We start from the raw sequence: 22760 nt of genomic DNA on the forward strand, positions 1-22760 counted from the left end.
GCTGGCAGCCAGCAGGGTGGGCCTTGGCCTTGCCTGAGAAACACAGCCTCCCCTGACCTCCTACGTTTATCGCTGTGTGTCTGTGTTCTCACTCTGCATGGATGTCTGGCGTCTACCACTCTGGAGACCACCATGGGATTGACACCAGGGTTCCTCAGCCTGGGCACTACTGACGTGGGGGGGGGGACGAGCTCTGGGTTGGGGGTGTCCTGGGCACCGCAGGACAAGCTGTCTCCCTCACCTCCACCCACTGGGCCCCATGGCGCCCCTCCCCCTGCTGTGACAACAGTGCTGTCTCCAGATGTGGCCCCGGGGGATCCCAGCTGAGAACCGCTGTTAATCTGCATTCAGGTGACTCCGTTTCCGACTCCACTTCCAACACGTGAGAGTTTACTCTACAGCAGGCACCTTACAAGCCTTTTGAAGTGTCTGTTCCTTGTCACAGCACCGTGAAGCAGAGGTTGCTACTGTCTACACCCTACGGAAGAGGAGCCTGAGAGGTTCAGAGGGCCCCGGAACTTGTCTCGTGGAGGAGACAGACATGCTACAGCGCGTCCTCCCCTTGCAGTGAGGGTGCAGCTGTATAGAGGCAGAATAGACTCTTCGGGAGCCCAAGGCAAGGGCTTTTGAGCTGGGTTCTGAAGGACGCATGGGAGTTTTCTGGGGGAGAAAGGGGTGGACAGAGAATTGCAGACAGGGCAAAGGCATGAAGGTAAGAAAAGACACCGTTTAAGAGGAGGCACAGAAGCGGGCGTTGGCTGGAGTGTGGGCGACGAGGCCAGGTAGGTGGCGCTGTGGTGCAGCGGTCCGCGCGCCCCGTGGCGGGAGGGCTGGCGGGCTTGATGCGGGGGGTTGGGGAGCTGATCATGGTAGTGGTGTGGTAAAGGGTGGACCAGAGTCCTTCCAGGAAGTTGCTGCCAGAGTTGGGATGGAGAGGATGAAGCTCTGGACTCAAGGGCAGCAGGAGAGGCAGAGAGAGGCCAATTTTTAAAAAAATTGAGTTAACATTTACTCAACATGAACTTAACTGTTAATCATTTCAAAGTTTACAATTCAGTGGCACTGAGTGCATCCACAGTGCCACGCACCCCCCCCCCGCCTCTATCTTGTTTCAGAACCTTTTCTCCCCCACCAAGGAGAAGCCTGGCACCCGTCGGCAGTCACTCCCCAACCCCCTCGCTCAGCCCTGGCAAGCGGTGATCCACTTCCTGTGTCTAGAGATTTGCCGATTCTGGAAGCTCCATGTAAATGGAGTTAAATGTGGCCTTTGGCAGCGCAGGTCAGTACTTCACTCCTCTTGGTGACTGAACGCTATGCCACGGGTAAATGGACCACGCTGTGTTTATCCATTGTCTGCTGCTGCGAAAGACCAACTCTTTGAGGGAGGTTTCTGGCTCTGGCAACGTGCTAGTTGAACGAGGAAATAAAACCATGACCTCAAGTCCTGTAACTTTCACCGTTAAACCCCCTCCACCCCCCCGCCCATCCTCGACCGCAACCTCCACGTCCCACCTTCAAAGAACAGGTGTTTCGATACCTGCCGTGTGTTGAGGCGGCTTATTCTGAGGCTTTAGGAATGTGGCCACTGAGAAGGGAGTCTGGAAGTCGCTAGGCTTCGTGGGGGGTGGGGCAGTGGACATGGCCTCCCCGGGAACACAGGCAGCCCACCCCTCCCCTGGTGTCCCCCTGCCAAGAGCACTGTCTGCTCCTCGGGATTCCCTCCTCTCCAGGTGGGGTGCTGCCCACGCCATCAACCCCTCTGAGTCCTGGCCACACTGCGGTCCCCAGCACTCCCCGCTTCCTGGAGAAACGCGGAGCCTGGCAGTGCGGGGGTGGGGGGCGGGCAGGGTCCCAGTGCCCAGCACAGCTGCTCCTCTTCCAGCCGCCCCCGCTCCCTGAAGTAAACTGGAGGAAGAACGCTAGCCCTTCCCCACTTCCACAGCCGGCCTCGGAACGCCGGGCTCCGTGGAGGTGACACCACTGTCCCCAAGAGCCCCGTGAGCTGGCTGGGCCTGTGCACTGCGCTGAGAGGGGCCCGAGGGCCCGAATCCCAGGCGTGGGCTGTGGAGGAGCCAATGGGAGGGGGAGCTGGCCAGGTCTGGGGGCTGCAGAGGCCAGGCACGTGGGAGATGGGGGAGGGGAGGGCACCTCGTTGGGAGCAGAGACAGTGTTCTGCCTCCGGGCACTGCTGCAGTCTGAGGCGAGGGGACCCTCTGACTCTCCCCAGATAGGGAGACCCCACGGGCCATGGGTAGTGGAGGTGCCAGTGACCCATGGGGCCGCCTTCCCCGGAAGAGCCGGTGGACATGTTGAAACAGACACCAAGGCACGTCACAGGGAGTTACCGGCCATGTGCCTTGGGTGGGTGATTTCACAGATCTCCGGAAGTCGGTGACATTTGCAGAGATGAGGAAGGCCGTCCCCCGCTCATGAGCCATAATAAGACACCCCCTCCCCCTGGACACTCCACAAGGGGGTGGCCCCCTGGTACTGAGCCCACACGCGCCATGCAGGTGAAAGCTGTCCCGTGCCACCTCTGCCTCCACTGGACACCTTTCCCCACTGCCGTGCGAGGCTCTGTGGGTCTCACCCACCTGTCTGCTCAGAAAGCATAACCAGGGCCCAACATGTGCCAGGCATGAGCTGGCCAGGGCAGTGGACAGCAAGCAGGAGTGTCCCTGGGGGGCTGATAACCTGGTGAGGAAGGCGGCCACAAACAAGGGGTCCATGCCTGGGTCATCTGCCGTCGGTCCTCTCACCTTGTCGTTGACATCAGTTCCATCTGTGTCCAGCACCTGTAGCTCTGCCTGGGTCGCTCCCACACACTTGGTTACAAGCTGTTGTGAGGGCCCTAAAGGAAACAGACAGGGATGTTGTCCCCGAAGACACCTCAGGGAGGAGCATTTAGAAGAGGGCCCCGAGCCGAGTGGCTGGGGAGGGTGTGCGGGGGCGGGTAGTTCAGGCTGTAGGAACAACCTGTGCCGAAGCTTCACAAGCCAAGAGCCGGTTTATTGAAGAGACTGAGGGGCTGTGATGTGGACAGGGAGGGGACCAGCCAGGGTGTGGCTGGACCCCGGTAGTGAAGGGCGTGGTGATGGAGGTGTGCATGGCTTGCGTCTGTGAGGTGCAGTGGGGACTCAGACTAGGCCGTTCAGGTGGGCACAGCTGCTCGCACTCGGGACAGCCCAACAGCGCCACTCGTCCCCGGGGGGTGGGAACCGGCCCTCGGTCAAGCCTGGTACCTCTCCCCGGACACCTGGACCTCTGGGCATCGGGACACTGCATCAAGTTCCTAACTGGTCTCTTTGCCTCAGATCCTGGCTTGGGGTGAATGGATCTCAGCCTGGGGCGAAGGATGACCCTAGGAGAACAAGGATGAGAGGGTCAGAGGGCACATGGGGGCTGAGAGGTGTACAGGTGATGCTGGGGTGCTGGGGGAGGGCAGAGGCTGCTGCGTTCACCCTGGGCTGGGTGGGGGCCCGTGAAGAAGCACCCTCCTGGGTGGTGAAGGCTACACCCATGATCAGGGCACACGCCTGCTGTCTGCCTCAGGCCCTCGGGACGGTGGAACCGCGCCCCTGGGAACTGAGTCGGTCCCTCTTTCCTGTTCTCTGTCAGCCAGGGTCCCCCGTCACAGCCACTCATGAAGCTGCCCACACACGTCCGCACCCCTGCCCGCACCTACACGGGCCTGCACACACCTGCAGGCTCACCTTCTCTCTGCTGACCTCAGCGCAGATGCAGGCTCCCCAGGGTCAAGGAGCCGTGGCGGGCCATCTTCCAACTGTCCGTGTTGTCGCCAAGCTAGTTTCGATATCCCGCCTCCCCGACTTCCTGCGCACTATCCCCCGGTGGGAGGGCACCCTTCCCTGTCAGCGCGGCCGGCTGGACTCAGGGAGTGGCCCTGCTCAGGGGGCCTCCAGACCCCACGCTCACCCTGTCACAGCGAGCTGAGGCGGCAGCCCCCAGGATGCCCCGTTCGTGATCTGCTCTCCGGGCATCACTGTGACTTGGTGCACGGGCAGCAGGCTGGGGCCTGGCCAAGGCCGGTCCACCTTCTGGGCTCCAGTACCGCACAGCTAGCTTTTCACACTAACTTCCTGTAACATTAGTGAGTGACACTGCCCCGAGCGCGGGCGGGGCCTGCTGCTGAGACTCGCTTGCTGGAGCCTCAGGGCGGCCCCACGCTGCAGGTCTGATCGTCGCCCCCACCGCACAGACGTGCAGCTGACACTCAGGGGGACGGAGCAGTTTGCTCAAAGCTGCAACCTCTTGGGTGGACTTGGCAGATGTGGCCCAGGTGCCGTGAGGGACAAGGGAACAGCTCCCCTAAGCAGACAGTGCCCTGGCCCTGCCCGGACCCGTGTCTGTTTTGGAGCAGCCATGTGTGCTGACGCGCGGCTGGGTGACCACAGCTGGCTGGACCCTGCCTGCCAGGTCTCTCCTGGTGGCTCCCTTCCCCACTGCAGCTGCCCGCACAGACCCTCCCCGCTCCTTGCCCCTGACCACCGTGCCCCCCTCGGCGAGGGCCCAGGCAGAAACCCCCTCTCGCCCAGCCACACTCAGTGCGTTCTTTAAGCCCTTGTGCGTCAGGCGTCGCACCCAGGTTTGCACGGTGGCGCGCTGTCATTTAATCCTCCTGACAGCCTGATGGCATGGGTGTCACTCTTGTCACCAGTTTTCAGATGATAGAAAGGGAGGTTTGAGATCAAGTAGCTTGGCCAGGGTCCCGCAGCCACTAAGCACCGGCACCCTGCAGACGCCCCTTGACCCGATGTGACTCGCACACTGACCCTCAGGGTCCCCCCCGGACAGCGGGTGGCTTCTCTCTTGCCGATTTGGTCCAAGGGCATGTCTGGCCCCGTGATTCGGTTGAAAGGGTGAGCTGCAGTCCACGGTGGCCAGGTTGGTCTCCTGGGAGGATCTGAATGCACATTTCCTGGCTCCTTCCCGTCCCCAAGACCATGCTTCTTTGAGGCTGGCGTGCTTGTCCTCTGGCCTCAGAGAACAGCAACGTGGCAACTTCTCCTGGGCCCGCCCCTGCCTGCGATTGTCACCCACACTGACGTTCCCCAGGGTTCAGGGTTGACATGCTCAGCTGAGCCGAATAAATTAGCATAAGCACGTAAACCCAAATTTCCTAATATCTTTTTCTCTCATTTACTACCCAGGTGTTTAGTTAGATTTAATTTCTTGCAAATGATACACCTAACCATCATTATGTCCCTAATAACTGAGCATTTCGGTAGCAAATAGTCCTGATGAAGCGAGCAGGCGGCAGCGAGGGTTTAGCGTGTCTGTGGATGGAAACTTCTGGGGAGAAAGCGGGGCTTCGGGTGAGCGACTGGGGCTCCTGGTGCTGGGCGGGGGCAGGGGGGAGCGTCGGCGCTCTTCTAATTGGTGGCTGCCGGCCCTCATTTAGCAAAGCCCGGTTTGTGCTTCTCTAAAAGTAGGTTTTACTTCTTGAATTTGTTTCCTGAGCAAGGGTTTTGCTTGCTCTCCTCTCTTAGGAGCTGTCTTTTTGGACATAAGCATTTGGGACTAGTCTTGGTGACATAAAAACATCGCCTTGTCCGAGGCTGTTTCCCTAGTGAGCGTCCCTGAAGCGCTGCCACTCTGTGTTTGGAAAAGGGTCCTTTTCTTTCTAACATTGTGCCCAGGTCGTGGCGAGTGGCTCGTCGTTTTCCCCTGACCTCTTCGCCGTAGATTTGGATGAACCTGGAATTCCAAATGCAAGGAAGCTGGGGGTGAGTCATTCTCCTGAGTCCCCGCCCAGGACCCACATCCTGCTGGGGCTCCAACAGGCGAATCTTCGTTCTTGTCTCGGGACCGGCTTCTTCCTGTTTGTAGAGAGATGCTCCTCCAGCCCCCGGGGGCTCTCCCATCTCACCCTTCCTGTACCCAGGGTCACTCTTGTTCCCAGCCCAGGCCTCAGGTCACATCCTGAGATGGCAGCTGATTAGGATTGAAGTGGGCAAGTCAGGAGGGTGGGTAGGGGGCTTGCCGGGGCTCCCCACCCACCGGCAGCTTTGACTCCCCGGCTCTGGGTGCTCCCGTTCCCAGGGCCCCTTCACCCACACTGACTTCCATCTTGTGGGTGCCCTGCCTGGGTTTTAGGAACCTCCCATCATTTCGCTTCCTCTCGATCTGTCTTCCTGGAGCTCCAGGAGTTGCATTCTGGGTTTGGCATTCCACTGTGCTAACATCGGCCCCCTGGTGGGAGACGAGATAGCTGCGATTAGCCTAATGAGTGATTAATTAACAAGCGGGGGGGGGGGGGGCTGGATGGTGGAAATGTTCTGACCCTGCCGAACAGCGAGACAGCGAGACAGGGACGGGGACGGTGCAGCCCCAACAGGACTTTAACCCTCGAGTGCACTCCTGACAGCCACACGGCTGTGTCTGCGCTGCGTGTGAGGCTGCGTGTGCACACGTGGGGCATGCTGCCGTGATGCTGGGCCAGCTGCCCACCCAGAGTCCGAAAGGCAATGTCCACCCAGGAAGATGCTCCACAGGGTCCACAGGCGGCCAGATCCGCAGGGTGTGTGTTTGTGCAGGCAGGTTGCCGATTGGCACGTAGGCATCTTCACCCACAAATGAATGACGGAAACTGATCTTAAGTGGCAGTTATGCAAAATGCTGAACTATCTCTGGGCGGAGGATGTCGGAGTCTTCACCATGGTTTTTGTTGGATAAATTGTGCTGGAGTGACTTGGGTGGAGTCGGGGGAGGGCTCGGGGAATTCTTGCTGACTCACCTTGATGGGGGTTGAGTGTCACTGGTGATTGGACAAGGGGCGGGGCTGGACGTGGGCTGAGGGGAGGAAGGATGGGGTGGAGGAAGGAGGAAGAGAGGAAGGGGACAGGAGGTGAGTGACAGGTCCCCACAGCCATCTCCGGGATATGTTCTGTTCAGCTCCCACTGTAATTAAATGCTCCTTTTCTTCATGGAAACCAAAGGGAACACAGTGCCGGAAACTGATCCTGGGCCTCCTCCCCGTCCTCCCAGTGTGGAGCCGGTGTGGGAGGTTCCATTTGCTCTCCCCCTCCCCACTGGGGAGGGACCCCAGGGAAAGCCGGGAGAGGGCACCCAGCCCTGCCGTCCCGCAGAGCAGCCTCCACCCAGGGGCTACGGCTGGAGGACGTGAGGATGACCGTGGGAGGAGCGAGGCGGCAAAATAACTCTGCCAACGCCCGGAGCGCCAGCCCGAGCCAGATTCCCCCTATAATGCAGGCGTTTTCTCCCCTCCAGAGCCTCCGTGAGGGCGGCTTGCTGCCTGCTCTCCCGTACGCAGGGGCTGCTGACCAGCCAGGGAGAGTGGGCCTGCCTATCTCGCAGCTTGTGACAAGGCCTGGTTCCTGGCTCTGGCCCTGCCCTGGGAACTGCTTTGAGTGGAAGCCCCTCACCCCATTCTTTGACTATGTCCGTGTGAGGGTCCTGGGGCCACCATAACAATGATCACAAACCGGGGGCTTAAAACCACAGAATGTGTTCTCTCACAGTCCTGGAAGCTGCGGGTTTGAGATCAAGGTGTGGGCAGGGCTGCGCTCCCTCTGAAGGCGCTGGGGGAGGACCCTTCCCGCCTCTCCCAACTTTTGGAGACCCCGGCATCCTTGGCTTGTGGCCGCGTCACTCCAGTCTCTGCCTCTGTCATCATTTGACCCTCTGTGTGCGTCTCCCTCCTCTTCTGTTCTTTATGAAGACACTGGTCATTGGACGTTGGGCCAGCCCTAATCCAGGGTGAGTTTATCTCGAGGTCCTTGCCTTAGATACATCTTAAATATATCTGCCAAGACCCTTATTCCAAAATGAGGTCACGGTCTCAGAGTCCAGGGGTAGCCCTTGGACATATCCTTTCGGGGGACACTGAATTCAACCTATGGCAATGCCCCAGGTTTCAGTTTCAGTTCCTTGGCCCCAGTTGTGTCCCCACCTTCCTCACTCCCACCCCCTCTTCTCAGATAGGGCCCATCCTGGCTGGCCCCTGGCCTGGCTGCAGGTGCTCTGCCAAGCAGTGGACAGCACAGAACCCGACAGAGTGCAGGCACCCTCCGTGACGTCCCATCCGCCGGCAGCAAAATCCGTTAGAAGTGGGGGGCCAGGACGGTGGCTGAGCCATGCTCGGGGCACACAGTCATGAGTCTGAGCCCTTCACGCCCTGCTGATGCTGGGCAGCACCCCAGTGGGTCCTTCTGTAAAAGGGGGTACGTGTCAGCACCTGCCTTCCCCCACAGCTGGGAGGGTTGAAGGTGCTGGCCGCCAGTGGGGCAGGGGGAGGCCGTTGGCAGGACTTCTGTGGAGGCCGTGGGATGAGGCTGCGAGTTTAATTTCCCTGTGGCTCTGAGCTCGAGCCCTGAGACTTGCTCAAGGGCCTCTCAGAAGCTGACTGGGGCCAGAGCTGCATCCACTTACAGAGGCTCTGATAGACTGAAAAGAGGTGACGCGTTGCAGGCAGGTTACAGAAATTGAGCTGCTTTAAGTGTTTACTGCTAACGGATTCACATGCTTGCCGCACACGCAGAGGGCAGAGACAGCTTCCAGGCTTGTTCTGACAGCCGTCAAGAGAGGAAGGGGGAAGGCGATGACGGGGAGGCCCGGGCCACAGTGGCCCTGCCCTCACACCCGTGGGTGCAGGGAGTCTGGGTGGGACCCGGCAGGACCGCACCGGCTCTCTGCTCCTGTCCCCGCGGCTCCTGACCAGGGGTCTGCCACCCTGCTGCCTGGAGGTGGAGCAGGGAGGCCTGTGCTGAGCTTGGAGCTGGGAGAGGGGCCTCTGGAACTTCCCGGGCGTGTGGACATCGGTGTCCCTGCAGTGCCAGGAGCAGCGGGGGCAGCAGCAACTTGGCCCTGCAGGCTCCTGAGGGGGCGAGGGGGCGCTCGGCTGGGCTGGCCAGGCGGCTGAGGCACTCAGGGCCTCGCAGGCGTCGTCACCTCCGGGGCAGGTTTTCTAAACCCAGTTGCTTCTGACACTTGGAGCTGGAGAGTCTTCACTTGCGGGCCTGTCCTGGGAGCTGCAGGCTGTTTAGCTGCACCCTGGCTTCTCACCCCGTGGGTGTCAGTAGCGTCCCCTCCTCGTGACCACCAGAGATGTCTCCAGGCAACAACGCCAAGCATCTCGGGGGCAAAACCAGGCCCAGGGCGCACCACACGTGGGTGACGTTCAGACCTGCCTCCCGGGCTTTGTCGGGACACAGACTGGGCGTCCGCTGAGGTGTGATGGGCGGTGCAGGGGACACACCGGGTGGGCTGGGTGTGTGCAGGTGGGAAGGGAGTCTCGAGGAGGCGGGGGTGGGAGAGGCGGCTCTGTTGGGAGGCTGTCAGCCATGTGGAACGCTGGGAGCGCCTCCGCCGTGCGCCGAGGTGGGGGCGGCCCTCCCAGGCATGTGGGTGAGGTTTAACAGAGAAATGAGTCTGTGCGCGCTGGGCACCAAGGCCCATCCATCCTCCTCCAAGGACGCTTCCGTTTAGAAAATTCATTCTGAATCCTTTGCTCCCAGGTCCTGAGCTTCATTCGGCTCTGCCTCTGGGCAGTGGGACTTCTTTATAAGAAAATGTGCTCCCTAATAGAGCCAAGACCAATAAAATCACCACGCACACTCACCTTCCTAGCAGTGCTGTTCACAGTCACCAGAACGTTCAGGACAGCCCTGTGTCCATCACCAGATGACCAGGTCGACCCAGTTCAACGTCTGGGTCCTGCGGAATATTATTCAGCCATAAAGAGCAGTGAATTCCCTGCACCTGACACAGTGCTGCACGGATGAGCCTTGAAACGCGACGCTCAGTGAGAGAAGCCGGTCATAAAAGGCCACCGATGTGAGGTGTTCAGAGCAGGCAGATCCTAGAGGCAGAAAGCAGGCCGTGGTTGCCGGGCGCTGGGGGGCGGGGGCGGGGGAGAGACTATTAACAGGCACAGGGCTTCTTTGTGGGGTGCTGAAAATGCTCTTTATATGTTTCCACAGTATCTGAGGCCGCCGTTTGGTCCAGCCCCAGCCTTTGCCCAGCTGCGGCCACTAGTGGGCCCCTGGGGTCCTGTCTCAGCTTCCCTTGCCGGAGCTGGGCCTGAGTGAGGTTTTCAGGCCCCTTTCGGGGGTGATGGGAGAGCAGGAGGCTTCTGAGGGAGGAAGCTGTTGACTGAAGGAAGGCCGTGAATGGAAGCAAGGATTCGGACGCTGACAGCAGAGGCGGAGTTGGGCCCGCCCCCGTTGTCCAGGACCCCAGGGGGTTGGGGTCCAAGGGGAAGAGTGCTGGGGGAGCCTGAGCAGCAGGCAGAGGTCAGCCTCCGGCTGTGCTGTGTCAGGGCTGGGGTGTGTGGGGAACATTGGTCCAGGGGTCAGACATGAGTCAGCTGCAGACTCCGTGGTTAAAGTGACGTCTGCTGGGGAGCCCTTAATGACAAGGGAGGAGGAGCTACCCCGGGAGAAGTGGGTGAGGGGGTCACAGAGCTTTCCGGTCTGAGCCTGGGCTAGGGGAGCCCAGATGGACAGCGCCAGGTGTGGCTGGGAGCGCAGACAGGAAGCCGGGCCCGCCCTGAGCAAGTCCCCGCCCCTCAGCCCCTTGTTTATGAGATGGGGACAACGGCACCGTCCTCTCCAAAGTCAGGGGACAGGAAATGTGCCACCCAAGGGACACACCCCTAGTGAAAACGCTGAGAGGTTAGAACCGCCCGGCCGCGCGAGGCCCAGCCTCAGCTCTCTGCTGCGCCGACAGCTCGGGGCACGCTGTGAGCTCATGGGGACAGGTAAGTGGCACGCCCCACTCCAGCCGCGAGTGAGGCAGAGCTTCAGCTCCGCTCAGTGATTCCGGCGAAACTGATGGAGACCGACCCCTGAGGCCGGGCACGTGGCGGATGCTGGTGTGTGGCCGGCGGTGGGGGGTGTCTCTGCCATCCAGGTTCATCCGGGGACCCGCGAGGACCCCCGTCCTGGGGTGCAAGGCTCAAGCTCCTGGGGACCTCACGGGAGCCCACGCCCCGTTCCTCTGAGCCCTTCCCTTTGCCCTCACACACATACCCCGCTGCCATCTTCCACTCCTGGAACATTCAGCTTATTCATGTCAGGCTCAAGGTCACCAGAGACTAAAGAGTTGGATCGGGAGGAGAGCTCAGGCTGTTTCTCCCTCCTTACTGGCGAGTCAGGTATGTGTGCCTACACGCGCACGTGCGGGCGTGTGCACGTGTGTCTGCGCACATGCGTGTGTGTGCATGCACTGTACGGAGTGCGTGTGTATGGGCATCTTTGTGCAAGGACTCACATGCACGCATGTGTTCATGCATGAGTACGTGTGCACATTTGTGCCCTGTGTGCTTGTGTGAAGGGGGAAGAGAAGCCTCTCCAGCCCTGGGCCTGTCCCCTGCCAGGCGACAGTCCTCACCCCCGCCCATTGGACGGAGTCCTTGGGGGAAGTTACTGGACATCTGGGCAAAGGAGAGGAGAAATGAAATAAGTGCCAGATTTGCAGCGTGTTACCTGCTTTTATTAAAAATCAATGGCACAATAGAGCGATTCCACTCTATCTTACTTAAACCACATCCATGGCGTGGGAGCCAGGAGCGGGGAGGGGGCCTGGGGCCAGTGAGGGCGGGGCGCCTCGGGGAGGCCCGCGGGCTCTGTGAGCTGCTGCCTCCAGCCGAGCTCCTCCATAAAATAACCAGCTCATCTCGGGCCCCATCAGAGCCAGGATTTACAGCCAGGCCTGGATCACCGGCCTCACGCCTCTCTCGGTTTTATTCCTGCTGTTCATCACGCCAGGCCCTGCCTCAGCGCCAGAGGGACAGTTAATCAAGGCAGACTTTCTACCTTGTCATCCCAGGATTCTGCTGGGAGAAAATGTGAACCGTAAAATTAAAATCATCAGAACTTGGGCGTCTGTAAAGAAGCCAGCGGTCTGGGGAGGAGGGGGAGATTTCCCCAGCTCCTTGCCCCCTGACCCACACCCCAAAATGCTGGGCAGCAGGGACGCCACACTCGAATTCACTCCCTCTTAGTGCTGTGGGCAAGTTCCGGGCAGTGCCTCCCAGACTCCCCCCACCCCTGCCTTCCGCCCCAGCTCTGCCCTGTGCTCCCTGCCTCCCCAGGCCCCTCCCTTCTAGGTGACAGTAGAGGCAGAAAGGAAAGAGGAACAGGAGATGAGTGCCCAAGGATGGATGACAGCGTCTGACTCGGAATCTGATTGGAGGGAGAAGGGGCAGCCCCCCGCCCTGCCCCTGGTGGTCCCGGCCAGACTCAGGGAGCAGGAGGGCCTCAGACAGGCGAGGACCCCCATCTGTGCAGCCTGGCTGTGCGGATGTTTGGATGTGCGAGTGGGGCGGTTTCCCAGCTGTTTCCGGAGACCCAGGAGAACGCGATTAGCATTCAGAGCTGGGGAAGCATTGCCTCGGCCACGCATAGGGGCGGCAGCTCATCATTTGATCTTGGAGAGCAGGGGGGATGGAGCGCCTCCAAATCCTTCTAGACCCTTCTGTGAAAAACTGGGGAGGGAGAGCAGGGATCTTATTAAATAATTTTATTTTGTGGAGAAGCCAGTTGGGGCTGAAGAAACGGGAAGAATGAGACAGGACAGCAAACCCAGTGCTTGCAGGCCTGCTGGGCCTGCAGGCTTGGACCCATTCTCGGGGGCTGCCCCAGTGGGAGCCCCACAGACATACCTTGTCCAGCAGCCCAGAAGCGGGTTGTTTCGTTTTTAAACGTGAAGTTCCCTGTGGAGCCCTGTGTGCGTGTGCGTGTGTGTGTGCGCATGTGCATGTGTGCACGTGCGCACAGATGTCTCCCCAAGGCTGCTCAGTGCAGAAGGATGGGTGTGCTGGGCACTGGAACATGTGGCTTCCCAGGTCCCCAAAGGACCAGGCAAGCAGGCCAAACGCCTTCTGGAGAGCCCTGTGCCTGGAGGCGCAGGTTTCAGGGGACGCGACGCAATGCCTGCGGCAGGTGGAGGTGTTTGGGGAACCTGGCGCTTGGGAGGGGGTCTCCTCACACTGGTCTGCCCTCCCTCTGTGACCCCGGAGCTTGGTGTGGGGCTGCATGACAGGGCGACAACGATCAGCAGCTTCAGCTCAGAGGTGCCGTGGGCTTTCCGGCTCCAGAGCTGCCTCCCTGGCTCATTATTTATTTAATCGTCTCTAAATGATTCTGCAAAAAGAGGGACTGCAGGAGGGGCGGGCAGAGTGACCTTGTCCCCGGAGCTTTGGATGAACGATATTCGCCTGGGCAGCTGTCAGTCAAGGCACCTGTCTCTGCGGCCTTCAGGACTGACCAAGGTCACACCAGGCCTCTTCCCAGGCCACCGACAGCCCCAGAGGCCAGGGAGGTCCGCGGGAGAGGTGTTGGCATGAGGGGCAGCGTCGGGAGTCCGAACGGGGTTGGGGGACGGCTCCAACGCTCTGAGCTTCCGAAGGGCAGCCTGGGGCTTGAAGGCACAGATGACCAGGCACAAAAATGAAAACCCCATCTCAGTTTAGACTTTGCTGGCTGGGGACCCCTGTTTCTGACAGAGTTGCTCCCCAGGGCAGAAGAGAGTGGCTCCAGAAAGGACCTGCCCCTCTCCTGCCCATGCCCCAGGGCCCTGGATGGGAGGGGCCAGCAGCAAAGGGAGGCTGTATACTTGAACTTCACAAGTGGACCAGGGCTCCCAAAGGGGACAGAGGCTGGAACTTTGAGGGTGCCTTCCGCCATCAGGCCTCTGTACCTCCTCTTGGCGCCCCCCAATTCTACTCTTCCTTTCAGCAGGTCCGAGGCCACGCCCCTCCGTAGCTGCACACACGTGCGTGCACATAAGTACGTTTCAGAAGCAGCCTTCCTCCCCTGTTGGCATGCACAGAGGGCTGCTGCAGGCCTCAGGGCAGCTGCCGGTGGACCTGCCTGCCCACGGAGCTCAGCGTTCTTGGGCAGCACCGAGCCCCGTGCGTCTCCGCAGTGCTGGCACGTGGCAGGTGGCCAGCAGCTGCCTGCAGAGTGAGTGGTCGCCGACATTTCTAGAAGAATCCGTCTGCTGTTTGTACCCGCCCGGCATGGAGAACTCCGTGCTGGCCGCGGGAAGCCAGGAGGCAGTTCTGCTCTTGTGCAGGCTGCTTGGAGGGCGCGGGGGCGGGAGGGGGACAGTCGGGAGGACAGTGTGGCCGCCACTTTTGTGCTTTGGAGCGTCCGAGAGCCCAGGCCATTCACCTCGCGACGTTCCGTCGGATTTGGAATGCTTTACGTGATTTAGCTGCTGTTACAGATTTACCTTCCTAATTATGTTTGGCTTAGAACAATGTTAAAATTGTTTTGCATTCCCTGAGTACACAGAGCCAGGGCGTGGGAGGAGGTGGCTGGGGACCTGAGAGGTGGCAGAGAGAAGACATTCGGGATTTAAAGGCTGTTGGGGACAAGCTGCGTGCCGGTAATAAAGAACTGCCTGTGCAGAGAGGACCTGTATACAGGCAGTTACAAGCTAATGTGGACGCGGATCCCAGCCGAGCCGGAGGGCCCCGGGAGCAGCAGGCGCAGAGGGCCCTGGGCCGAGCCGCTGGCTGGCGTCCGTCATCAGTGCCTGCTCTGCCTTCGGCTCTGCTCTAGGCTGGCTCCTTGAGTTGCCTCTTTTAACCCCACAGCTGCCCCGATGGGGTGCGTGCTGCTGTCAGTCTCCTTTTATAGGTAGTTTAAGCGAGGCGCAGGGAGGGCGAGCCTCGGGCCTGCGGTCAGAGCTCCGGTGCAGCTGAAGTCTGGCCGAGCTGGGATCCTGGTTCCAGAGCCCGAGCTCAAATCCTCTCTGATGTGCCATCGCCAGCAAGACGGGGGTTCTAAACGAAGGGCCCATTTCCTAGGAAGTCGGCAAAGGAGAAGGTCAGAGGCACTGGGCACGTCTTCCCTGCGGGAGGCTCTCAGGAAAGGCCCAGCCCGGGGAAGCAGGCACTTGTCCTCCTTGCAGAACCAGTTATTTTCAAGAACTCACTCTTGCATCTCGCTGGGCAGGAAACGGAGTACCAAGGGGGACCAAGTTCGGGGAGGGGCATGACCTTTCATGTGGCAAGGGAGAAACTCAAGCTCACAGAGGTGTCACGTTCCTTGGTATTTTTGTACGTGGACGCATGTGCTTTTTGACTTAGAACCTGCATTTCTAACTTGCCCAGATGAGAGTGACTTGGGGTGGGCACAGTCACTCTGCACGGGTGGCAGTGCTTCCCTGAGGGTTCCAGCGTGCTCGGCCAGTGCCTGATCTCACGGCTCCCACGCCCATCTCAGAAGAAGCAGTTCTGTTCCCCGTCCATGTTCCTGTAAAGTTCAGACTAATATGGATTTGAAGCAGCATGACTTTAATCCGCTCTTTCCTAAGGAAGATACGGAATGTATCTGGGCCCCCTCTGCCCTCTCGGCTAATCCCCTAAACAAAGCCAGGCAGTCAGAACCAGGGGGCCCACAGACAGCTGGGAGCATTCGCGCTCTTCCCGCTCCCAGACCACCTGCGTATCCCTCGCACGGGGCGTCAGACCAGAGCGGAGGTCACAAAGATGCAGTCGAGCTGCTCATCTTCTGTGGGCTTGCCTTTCGTCTCCTGGCTCTGACCCGTTTGTTATTTCTGAACGGACGGGGCTGCTTACTGCCCTTCTGATTCCACATTGTCTAGAAAACGAACACGGATTCACCGGCAGCCTGGTTTCTTTCCTGCGGCAAGAAGCCCTTCTCAGTGGCTCTTAGCACAGAAATACCTGCATTTTGCAGGCAAATTGGCCCTGCAGTAATAAGCAGCTTGGCCCAGCCCCTTTTGAGAGGACCTGGCTGGCATGCCGGTGTTTCCCCGACTCCCAACCCCTCAGATCCTCAAACCCGCACACAACGCCCTGGCTGATGGTAGGAGAGCGGCTGCCAGGATGCTCTCCTCGCGTTGTTGTCAAGGCAACACCGAGGATGTGGAAACCCCTGGAGGACAGGAGCCCGCTTTCTTCGTTCTCCGCCTGGGCTCAGATCTCCTGAGGGCCACGGACAGATGTCACGCAGCTACACCGTGCAGGGGCGAGGGAGAGCCATGTCGCCCAGAAGGGGGCTGGCGGGCTTTGTTTCCCACTGTGATGCACGTGCTGGGATTTTTACGCTGCTGTAGAATCAGAGAACACTGGTTGGTTTCACAGACTTCAGCCTGCCCTAGTGCCTTCCACCGTTCCAGATTTTCCCATCTTGGAAGCTGAGGGCACGAGTCCCCCGGGGTCCTCCTCTCACGTCACAGTCAGATCTTGCTGCCTAAGAACTACCCCACCCGTCAGCCGCCTAAAACCGTAATAATTTACGGTTGTCCCTCATTATTTGTGGATTGCATATTTGCCTCCTCGCTGGCATTTCTTTGTAACCAGTCAACACAAACGGCACTTCTGCGGTCATTTGCAGACTTGTGCGGAAGAATGTGGAAAAATTTGAGTCGTCTGCCGCAGCTGAGGCTGAATAGGTGACGGCCTGCCTTCCTGTTCCAGCTTGCATGCTGGAACATTTTAGTGCCACACTTTTTGTATTTTTGTGCTGTTTTGTTGGTGATTTTGCTGTTAGAATGGTCCTGGCACAGGGCTGAATGCTGTCCGCTGTTCCTAACCACAGGGAGGCTGCGACGTGCCCTATGGAGGAAGCGTGGGGGCTGGGTGAGGTTCATGCAGGTGCAGGTTATGGTGCTGCTGACTCATTGAGCGAGCTCAGGGCAATGAACTGACAGTGTGTGCTTAGTAAGGCGCCTTTAAACAGAAATGCACAGAAAATAAACCTGTGCACTGGTATGTTGATGAAAACACGGTGGTCAGGGTCCTGTATTTCCCCTAGGAGCAAAAGTTGGCAAGGACTTTCTAGAACTCCGCAAATAACGAGAACCAGCTGAATTCTTGCTGTGTGCCTGCAGGTTGGCAGGGTGTTGGCTGATCTGGGCTGGGCTGGGCTCGGCCGGTGCTTCTGCTAAAAGCTGTGGGCTCCCGGGGGAGTTCCAGTGGCCACAGCAGAGGCACGAACCCAACACACAAACACCTTTGTAGCCTTTGCTTGCATCTCGAAGTCTCACCTCTCACTGGTCAAAGCAAGTCACGCAGCCAAGCCCGATGTCCTGGGGTGGGAAGTGCGCTCAGCTTCTGTGGGAGGTGCTGTGAAGTCACATGACAAAGGGCGAGGACACAGGGGCATGAACAGGTGGGGCCACCTCTGGACACTGCCCAGGGAGGATGTCCAGATGGACTGACCTGAGACCTGGGTCGCGGCAGGGAGGGTGAGGATGCAGAAGAGTCCTGGCCCAGAGGCAGGAGACAGGAGGGCAGGGAGGGGACCCGGGGGCGGGGACAGCTGCTCACCGTTTCCTGTTTGCCCCCAGGTGTCCTGCTGTCTCTGCGGAAGCCGCTGCTTCTCCAACAGGCAAGCTTGCTGCCCTTGCCAGCGCCGGCCAGTTGAAGGTGTCCACCTCCTGCAGAGCGTGGGCTGGGAGGGCGTGGGGACGAAGCCAGCTGATTAATGCAGAGAGCAGAGGAGCCAGAGAGGAGAGCCCGGAAAGCTCCGTGTTCTAGATGTTTAACTTCATGGCACCTTTTGTGCATTTCTGGAGTTAGGCATAAAGTGCAGATCTGTGGGAGGCAGCCTGGCAAACTGTGGGGCGTGTCCTGCTGAGACGAGGAGCTGGTGGGGTTTCTAGGATCATTCCAATTAGATCGCCTTTTGAAACCGTGTACAACATTTGCTTTTTGATTTTTTTTCCCTTCCCGTGCCTCAGGGCATCTCCCTGGTTCCTCATCAGTGAACGAATCCGTTCCCTCCACCTCTGGGACGCGGGGCCTTTGATACCGGTGTTCTCGGAAAGGAGGGAAGAATAATTAACAAATTAATTAATTGTCCTTTGTTTCCACTTCAGACAAATAAGGTAGTATTTCTAGCCCAACAGGTTGCACGTGAATAAAGGGTCATTAGTGACTATTTAAAAATGCATGTGTGCCTCCAGTGAGCAAACACAGACACCCCCCCACCCCCAGTCCTGGAAGTCTGACCGGCGCCTGACTAGCTCCCCAAGGAGCCTAGCCAGCTTCCGGGGCCTGGCCCCAGAAGTGAAGCTCCATGTGGATGTTTGTTTCTATGAAAAACAAACAAACAAAAAACCCCAAAAAAGCACTCCCCCAGCTTTTGCAAAAGAGTTGAAAGCAGGGCCTTGAAGAGATGTTTGCACACCTGTGGTCACAGCAGCATCACCACAGTCGCCAAAAGGCAGAAGCAGCCCCAGTGCCCGCTGACGGGTGACGGCCGTGCACACCATGGAACAGTGTTCAGCCTTAAAAGGGAAGGGAATTCTGACCATGTGCCGACGCGGATGAGCCCGTGAACATTATGCAGGGTGAGATCAGCCAGTCACCAAAGGACAAACCTGATTCCAGTCATGGGAGGGAGCTGGAGGAGTCCGATTCACAGAGGCAGAGAGTGCAGTGAGCGGTGGGTGCCGGGGGCTGGGGGCGGCGGGGGCAGCTGGTGTTCAATGGCACAGAGTTTCAGGTTTCCAAGATGAAAATAGGTCTGGAGTTCAGTGGTCGTGTTGGCCGCCCAAGAACATGAACGTACTTAATACCCCTGCACTGTCCGCTCAGAAGGGTTTAGACGGCCATGTATCGCTGAGCTGACGAGGGTGTCACAGCCAGAGGCGCCCCAGAACTAAGCCAGTGCTTCCCCGAGGAGTGGGGGTTCCACGTCCACTAATTCAGTGTTGGCAGCGATGGTACAGAACCACGTCCGTGAACAATGGGACCCGCCCGCACGTTTACGTGTGTCCTTCTCTGCACTGTGTGTCTGCTGTCTGGGCCCCTGGTCCCGCCATCGTTTCCCTGGGCTAATGTTTACGAATGTGGTCTCGGACCTGACTGAAACGTTTTATCCCTTGCAGTGAAGAGCGTTTCTCTGAGTTGGTCTGGGAAATTCCAGGCTGCAGACACCAGCTAATTTCCCGTCTTTGACCCTTTCTGCCATGTTTCTGGCAAACGTGAGTCGACAGGTTGAGGTCCGCAGGCAGCATTGGAATTCAGGGCTTCGTGCGTGTGCTGGTCCGGCAGCCCTGCCCTCGTGCCCCGTGTTCTTAGGAGGGAGTCAGTTGGCGGATGAGAAATAATATTTGTTGAGCATGGTAGAGGGTAAATCATATTTATACTTTACTCTGGGAATAAAAGTACTTCCAAAAGCATATTTGATTTTGAAATCACCTTTCTGATTAAGAGTCCCTTTAAAAGGACAGTTAAATAAACTGTCATTGGAAAGACTCCTTAAGTGTAGACGTGGTTTTCCATTTACTGGTGTGTTGGAGGGTTTTAGGCACTGGTTTGAATCTCTGTTTTCCACTTTTTTCTTATATGTTTTTTTTTCCTTCGAAGATGTTTCAGACAGGCTCAGTCCCCTAAGATTCTTGCCTGCTGTGGCTCTCCCTGCCACTGGGCTCTTGTCGGAATCAAACGTCTTCAGAGCCGGAGGCTGGCCCCGCTGTCCGGGTACAGTGCTGGGGAAGCCCTGCTGGTCACATGTCCCTAGGATCCCATCACCGGGCACCTCCTGTACGCACCATTGGGTGGGGCCTGGGGTGCTGGAGGCCCACATCCTTGTGTCCCACCGCCCTTCCCACCACCTTCCCTTCAAGAGTCACAGAGCCCAGTTCCCAGGTCAAGTCAAGGATTCATGCACAGGGCCTGGGCTGAGCAGAAGCATGGGTACCTAGATCGAAGACTGTTTAATTTTTAAACCCTCCCTTTCCTCCTGTAAGAAAAAAAACATTGCAGGGATCATGGCTCTGGAACCCAATGGAGCCAGAGTCAAATCCTGGCTCCCACTTAAGAAGCGTGTGACCCCAGCGAGACACCGCCTCTCTACCAGCCTCAGTTTTTTCATCTGTGAAATGGAGCTCCTGGTTCCGCTGACAGGGCTATAGGAATGAGAGTCGGCATCTACCTGGCTCAGAGCAGAAGGCCATCGTTCGGGGCACAGATGACAATGATGTGGGGGGGTGAACTGGGGCACCGTCTGCTCATTGGTCCGGGCCTGCACCTCAGGCCCGGCTCATGGGGACCCAGCCTCACAGCCCCCAGCAGCCTGACCACCCTGTGCTTCTTAGTAAAGTCGCTGCCTGCGGGACCGGATGAGAAGTGACAGTTGATACAAAATCTGACCAGTTCCATGGCGTGGTCTTCCTCCTCCAGCCCCAGACTTCTGCATCTTCTTTCCCACCTTCCCCACCTGCTGCCCCCGCACCAGTCCCCCTCCCACTTCCTCCCCCGCCCGTCTCGAATTCAGGGCCACCCAGGGGTAAGGATGGGACCCATGACCGTCCTAGAGCCCTCGGCGTGGACGGGAGCCCCCTGTGCCATCCCTGGAGTGACCAAGGGCCAAAGATGATGTCATCTTCCACTGCTGCCTAGACACTGGCCCCCCACTGTGTCCCTACAAGAGCCATGCTGCTGGGAGGGCTCCCTCGGGAGCTGTGAGTGTGTGCGTGTGAGCTTGTGTGTGCCGGTATGTGTGTGAGTGTGTGTGCACACATGTACGGGCACGTGCACCCAGTGGCTGCTTTTGCAGAGGTGCTGCTGGCATCAGTTGGGGGGGTCTCTGGGGGGAGAGTTGCTGGGAGGCTGGAGGCAGGTGGCGGGGGGTGGGGGGAGCCGGATGTCTGAGGGTGTCCTTGTTCCGGGAAGCGAGCGGGAACGGGCGGGAAGCGTCCTCTCCCTGGTGAACCTGACGGGCCATGGGTCACGCTGGGGCTGGGGCGGGGGGTGCTCACATGGATGACTGTGTCCCTGAATTCGAAGGAGAGCGTGGTCCCTGACCATGAAGGCTGTCAGAGGAGTTTTTGTGAGCAGGTCTTTTTTTTAAAGAAGGAGAGACTTAGATAAACAGAGAAAAGCGGACAGGCCTCTGGGCAGGAGAAAGGGTGTTGGGGGTGGCGTGGGGGGGCCTGTGTGAGGGCCCAGGGGACGACCGAGACCAGCCTGGGAGGGCAGCGGGTGCCACCGGGGTGTGAGAGGTGAGGCCACGCGACCCTCCCGCGCCTCAGACGGCCGTGAGTCCCGGGGGCCCCTCCAGGCCAGGCTCCAGCACAAACCGTGGTTCCTGGGTGCCACTGTGGGGCTGGGAGCACTTGTGGGCTGCCTCCCGGAGACCTCAAGGAGGACCAGGCACCGGCGGGGGCTGGGGGGGCATACTTCGAGAGGCAGGTGGACGTGGCGGCGGCTGCCCTGTGACTGCCTTAAGGCCGAGGGGGAGAGGTGACCTGGACTCACTCTCGGAGGAGGAGGAGGGCCGGGAGCCCGGCCCTCGGCGGTTTCAGTGGTGGCGGCCGCGTCGAGGGGGAGCTCGGCCGTGCCCAGCAGGCCTGGCAGCACGTCCTGGGCCGTGCGGTCCTGCCGCCGGCTGTGAGCAGAGCAGTTGAGAGGCAGAGAGGCCTCAAGGAAGTGTGTGCGTGTGGGCGTGTGGGCGTGTGTGCGTGAACGTGTCCTCCATGCGCGCTGGGGGCGGGAACGCAGGTGCTCTCTCTGCTGTATGTTCTTACGAGGGCACTGATCCTATCAGATCAAGGCCCACCCTTGTGACCTCATCTCTCACCTTAATTGCCTCCATAACATCCCGTCTCCAAATAGTCACACTGGAGGTTGGGGCTTCGACGTATTGATTTGGGAGGCAGGTGGTGATGAAGGCAGAGCCCCAGGTTCCCAGCTTGGGCACCCAGACAGGTAGGGGTACAGCAGGGGGACCACGTGCAGTTCTGAAACAGGTCAAGACTCCGGCATCCGCCCCACCTGGCCCAGCCCAGCCCTGACTCTGGTGGGCTCTGAGGACCCTTCCCAGGGATACACGGGAACCAGAAGTGTGTGCAGAAGGGGCAGAGAGGAGGCAGCCTGCGTGGGAAACCCTGTGCTGGTGCCCTGGGCCAGTGGCACAGAGCCGTCTGCAGGGGCTGTTGGGGGGCGTGTGAACCCCGCTTCCTGGAGGCACTGCCTGCGTGAGGGCTGCCCCTTTGCGCCCTGGGCTGTAGGGGCTGCACACGTGGACACAGGGAGAGCTGGTGTGATGGAGGCCGACTGTGTCCCGGTGGTGCTGGTGCTGGTGCTGGCGGGAAGGCCAGGTGGGTGTAAGGAAAGCATGGGTTCCATCCACTGCTGGGCGAGCCCTCGGGCTGCATGAACACAGCCTGCTCCCAGCTGCTCTGCACAAGGCTTCCCTCTGCTTGCCTGACCCTGACGGTGTCTCCAGGGGCCCCTCATGACCTGTCCTCTCCCTCCCTGCCCACCCCCTTCTCCCTGGGGCTCCCCTAGGCTCCAGGTCCTGCCTACGCCCAGAACAGGGCATGTGCTAAAGTGTGAACCAGGCCCCTCGCACCTCCTCTCTCCCCTGGCTCCTCCCCGACCTGGACGCCCCCTCCCATCCACCCCAACCTGGTGCAGCCCCTGCAGGGCTGGCGGTTGTTTACCACGGAAGCCAGCAGCCAGCAGGCCTCCCCCGCCAATCTCATCTGGGCGGGATTTTAATAAAGCCCTCGGCACAGCTGGCTCCATGCATCACTCAGTCCCCGAAGGTGGCCGGGCCTTTGATGGATACACGACAGTCAGAACCCACGGCTGCAGTAACGTCTCGACAGCCTGCTCCCCACCCCCGGCAAAGCCCCCGGGAGAGCGGGAGCCTCGGAGGGGAGGGAGGGGCTCACAGGAGAGCCTTCTGCTCGGAGCCCCAGGCCACAAGCCCTAATGAAACGAGATTACATGGTTCGGACTTTGACACACCAGTTTGAAAAATGGACATTTTCCCTCTGCTTTC

The 22760-nt window shown here is 59.3% G+C and overlaps 1 protein-coding gene across 3 annotated transcripts in view; it reads left to right on the top strand.

Moving 5' to 3' along the window:
- Positions 1–22760, top strand: part of RBFOX3 (RNA binding fox-1 homolog 3) — a 346648-nt gene that overhangs the window by 72132 nt on the left and 251756 nt on the right. For 2 of the 3 annotated variants that reach the window (XM_032456690.1, XM_032456691.1), the window contains exon 1: positions 5438–5747. The exons of the other annotated variant lie outside the window; for it this stretch is intronic. In XM_032456690.1, coding sequence (XP_032312581.1) covers positions 5713–5747 — 35 coding nt within the window. In that variant the 5' untranslated portion in view covers positions 5438–5712. Of the gene's footprint in view, positions 1–5437; positions 5748–22760 lie in introns of those variants that run through there. 3 annotated transcript variants of the gene reach the window in all.

Source organism: Camelus ferus, chromosome 16, assembly GCF_009834535.1.
Source record: "Camelus ferus isolate YT-003-E chromosome 16, BCGSAC_Cfer_1.0, whole genome shotgun sequence".
Classification (NCBI taxonomy): Eukaryota; Metazoa; Chordata; class Mammalia; order Artiodactyla; family Camelidae; genus Camelus; species Camelus ferus.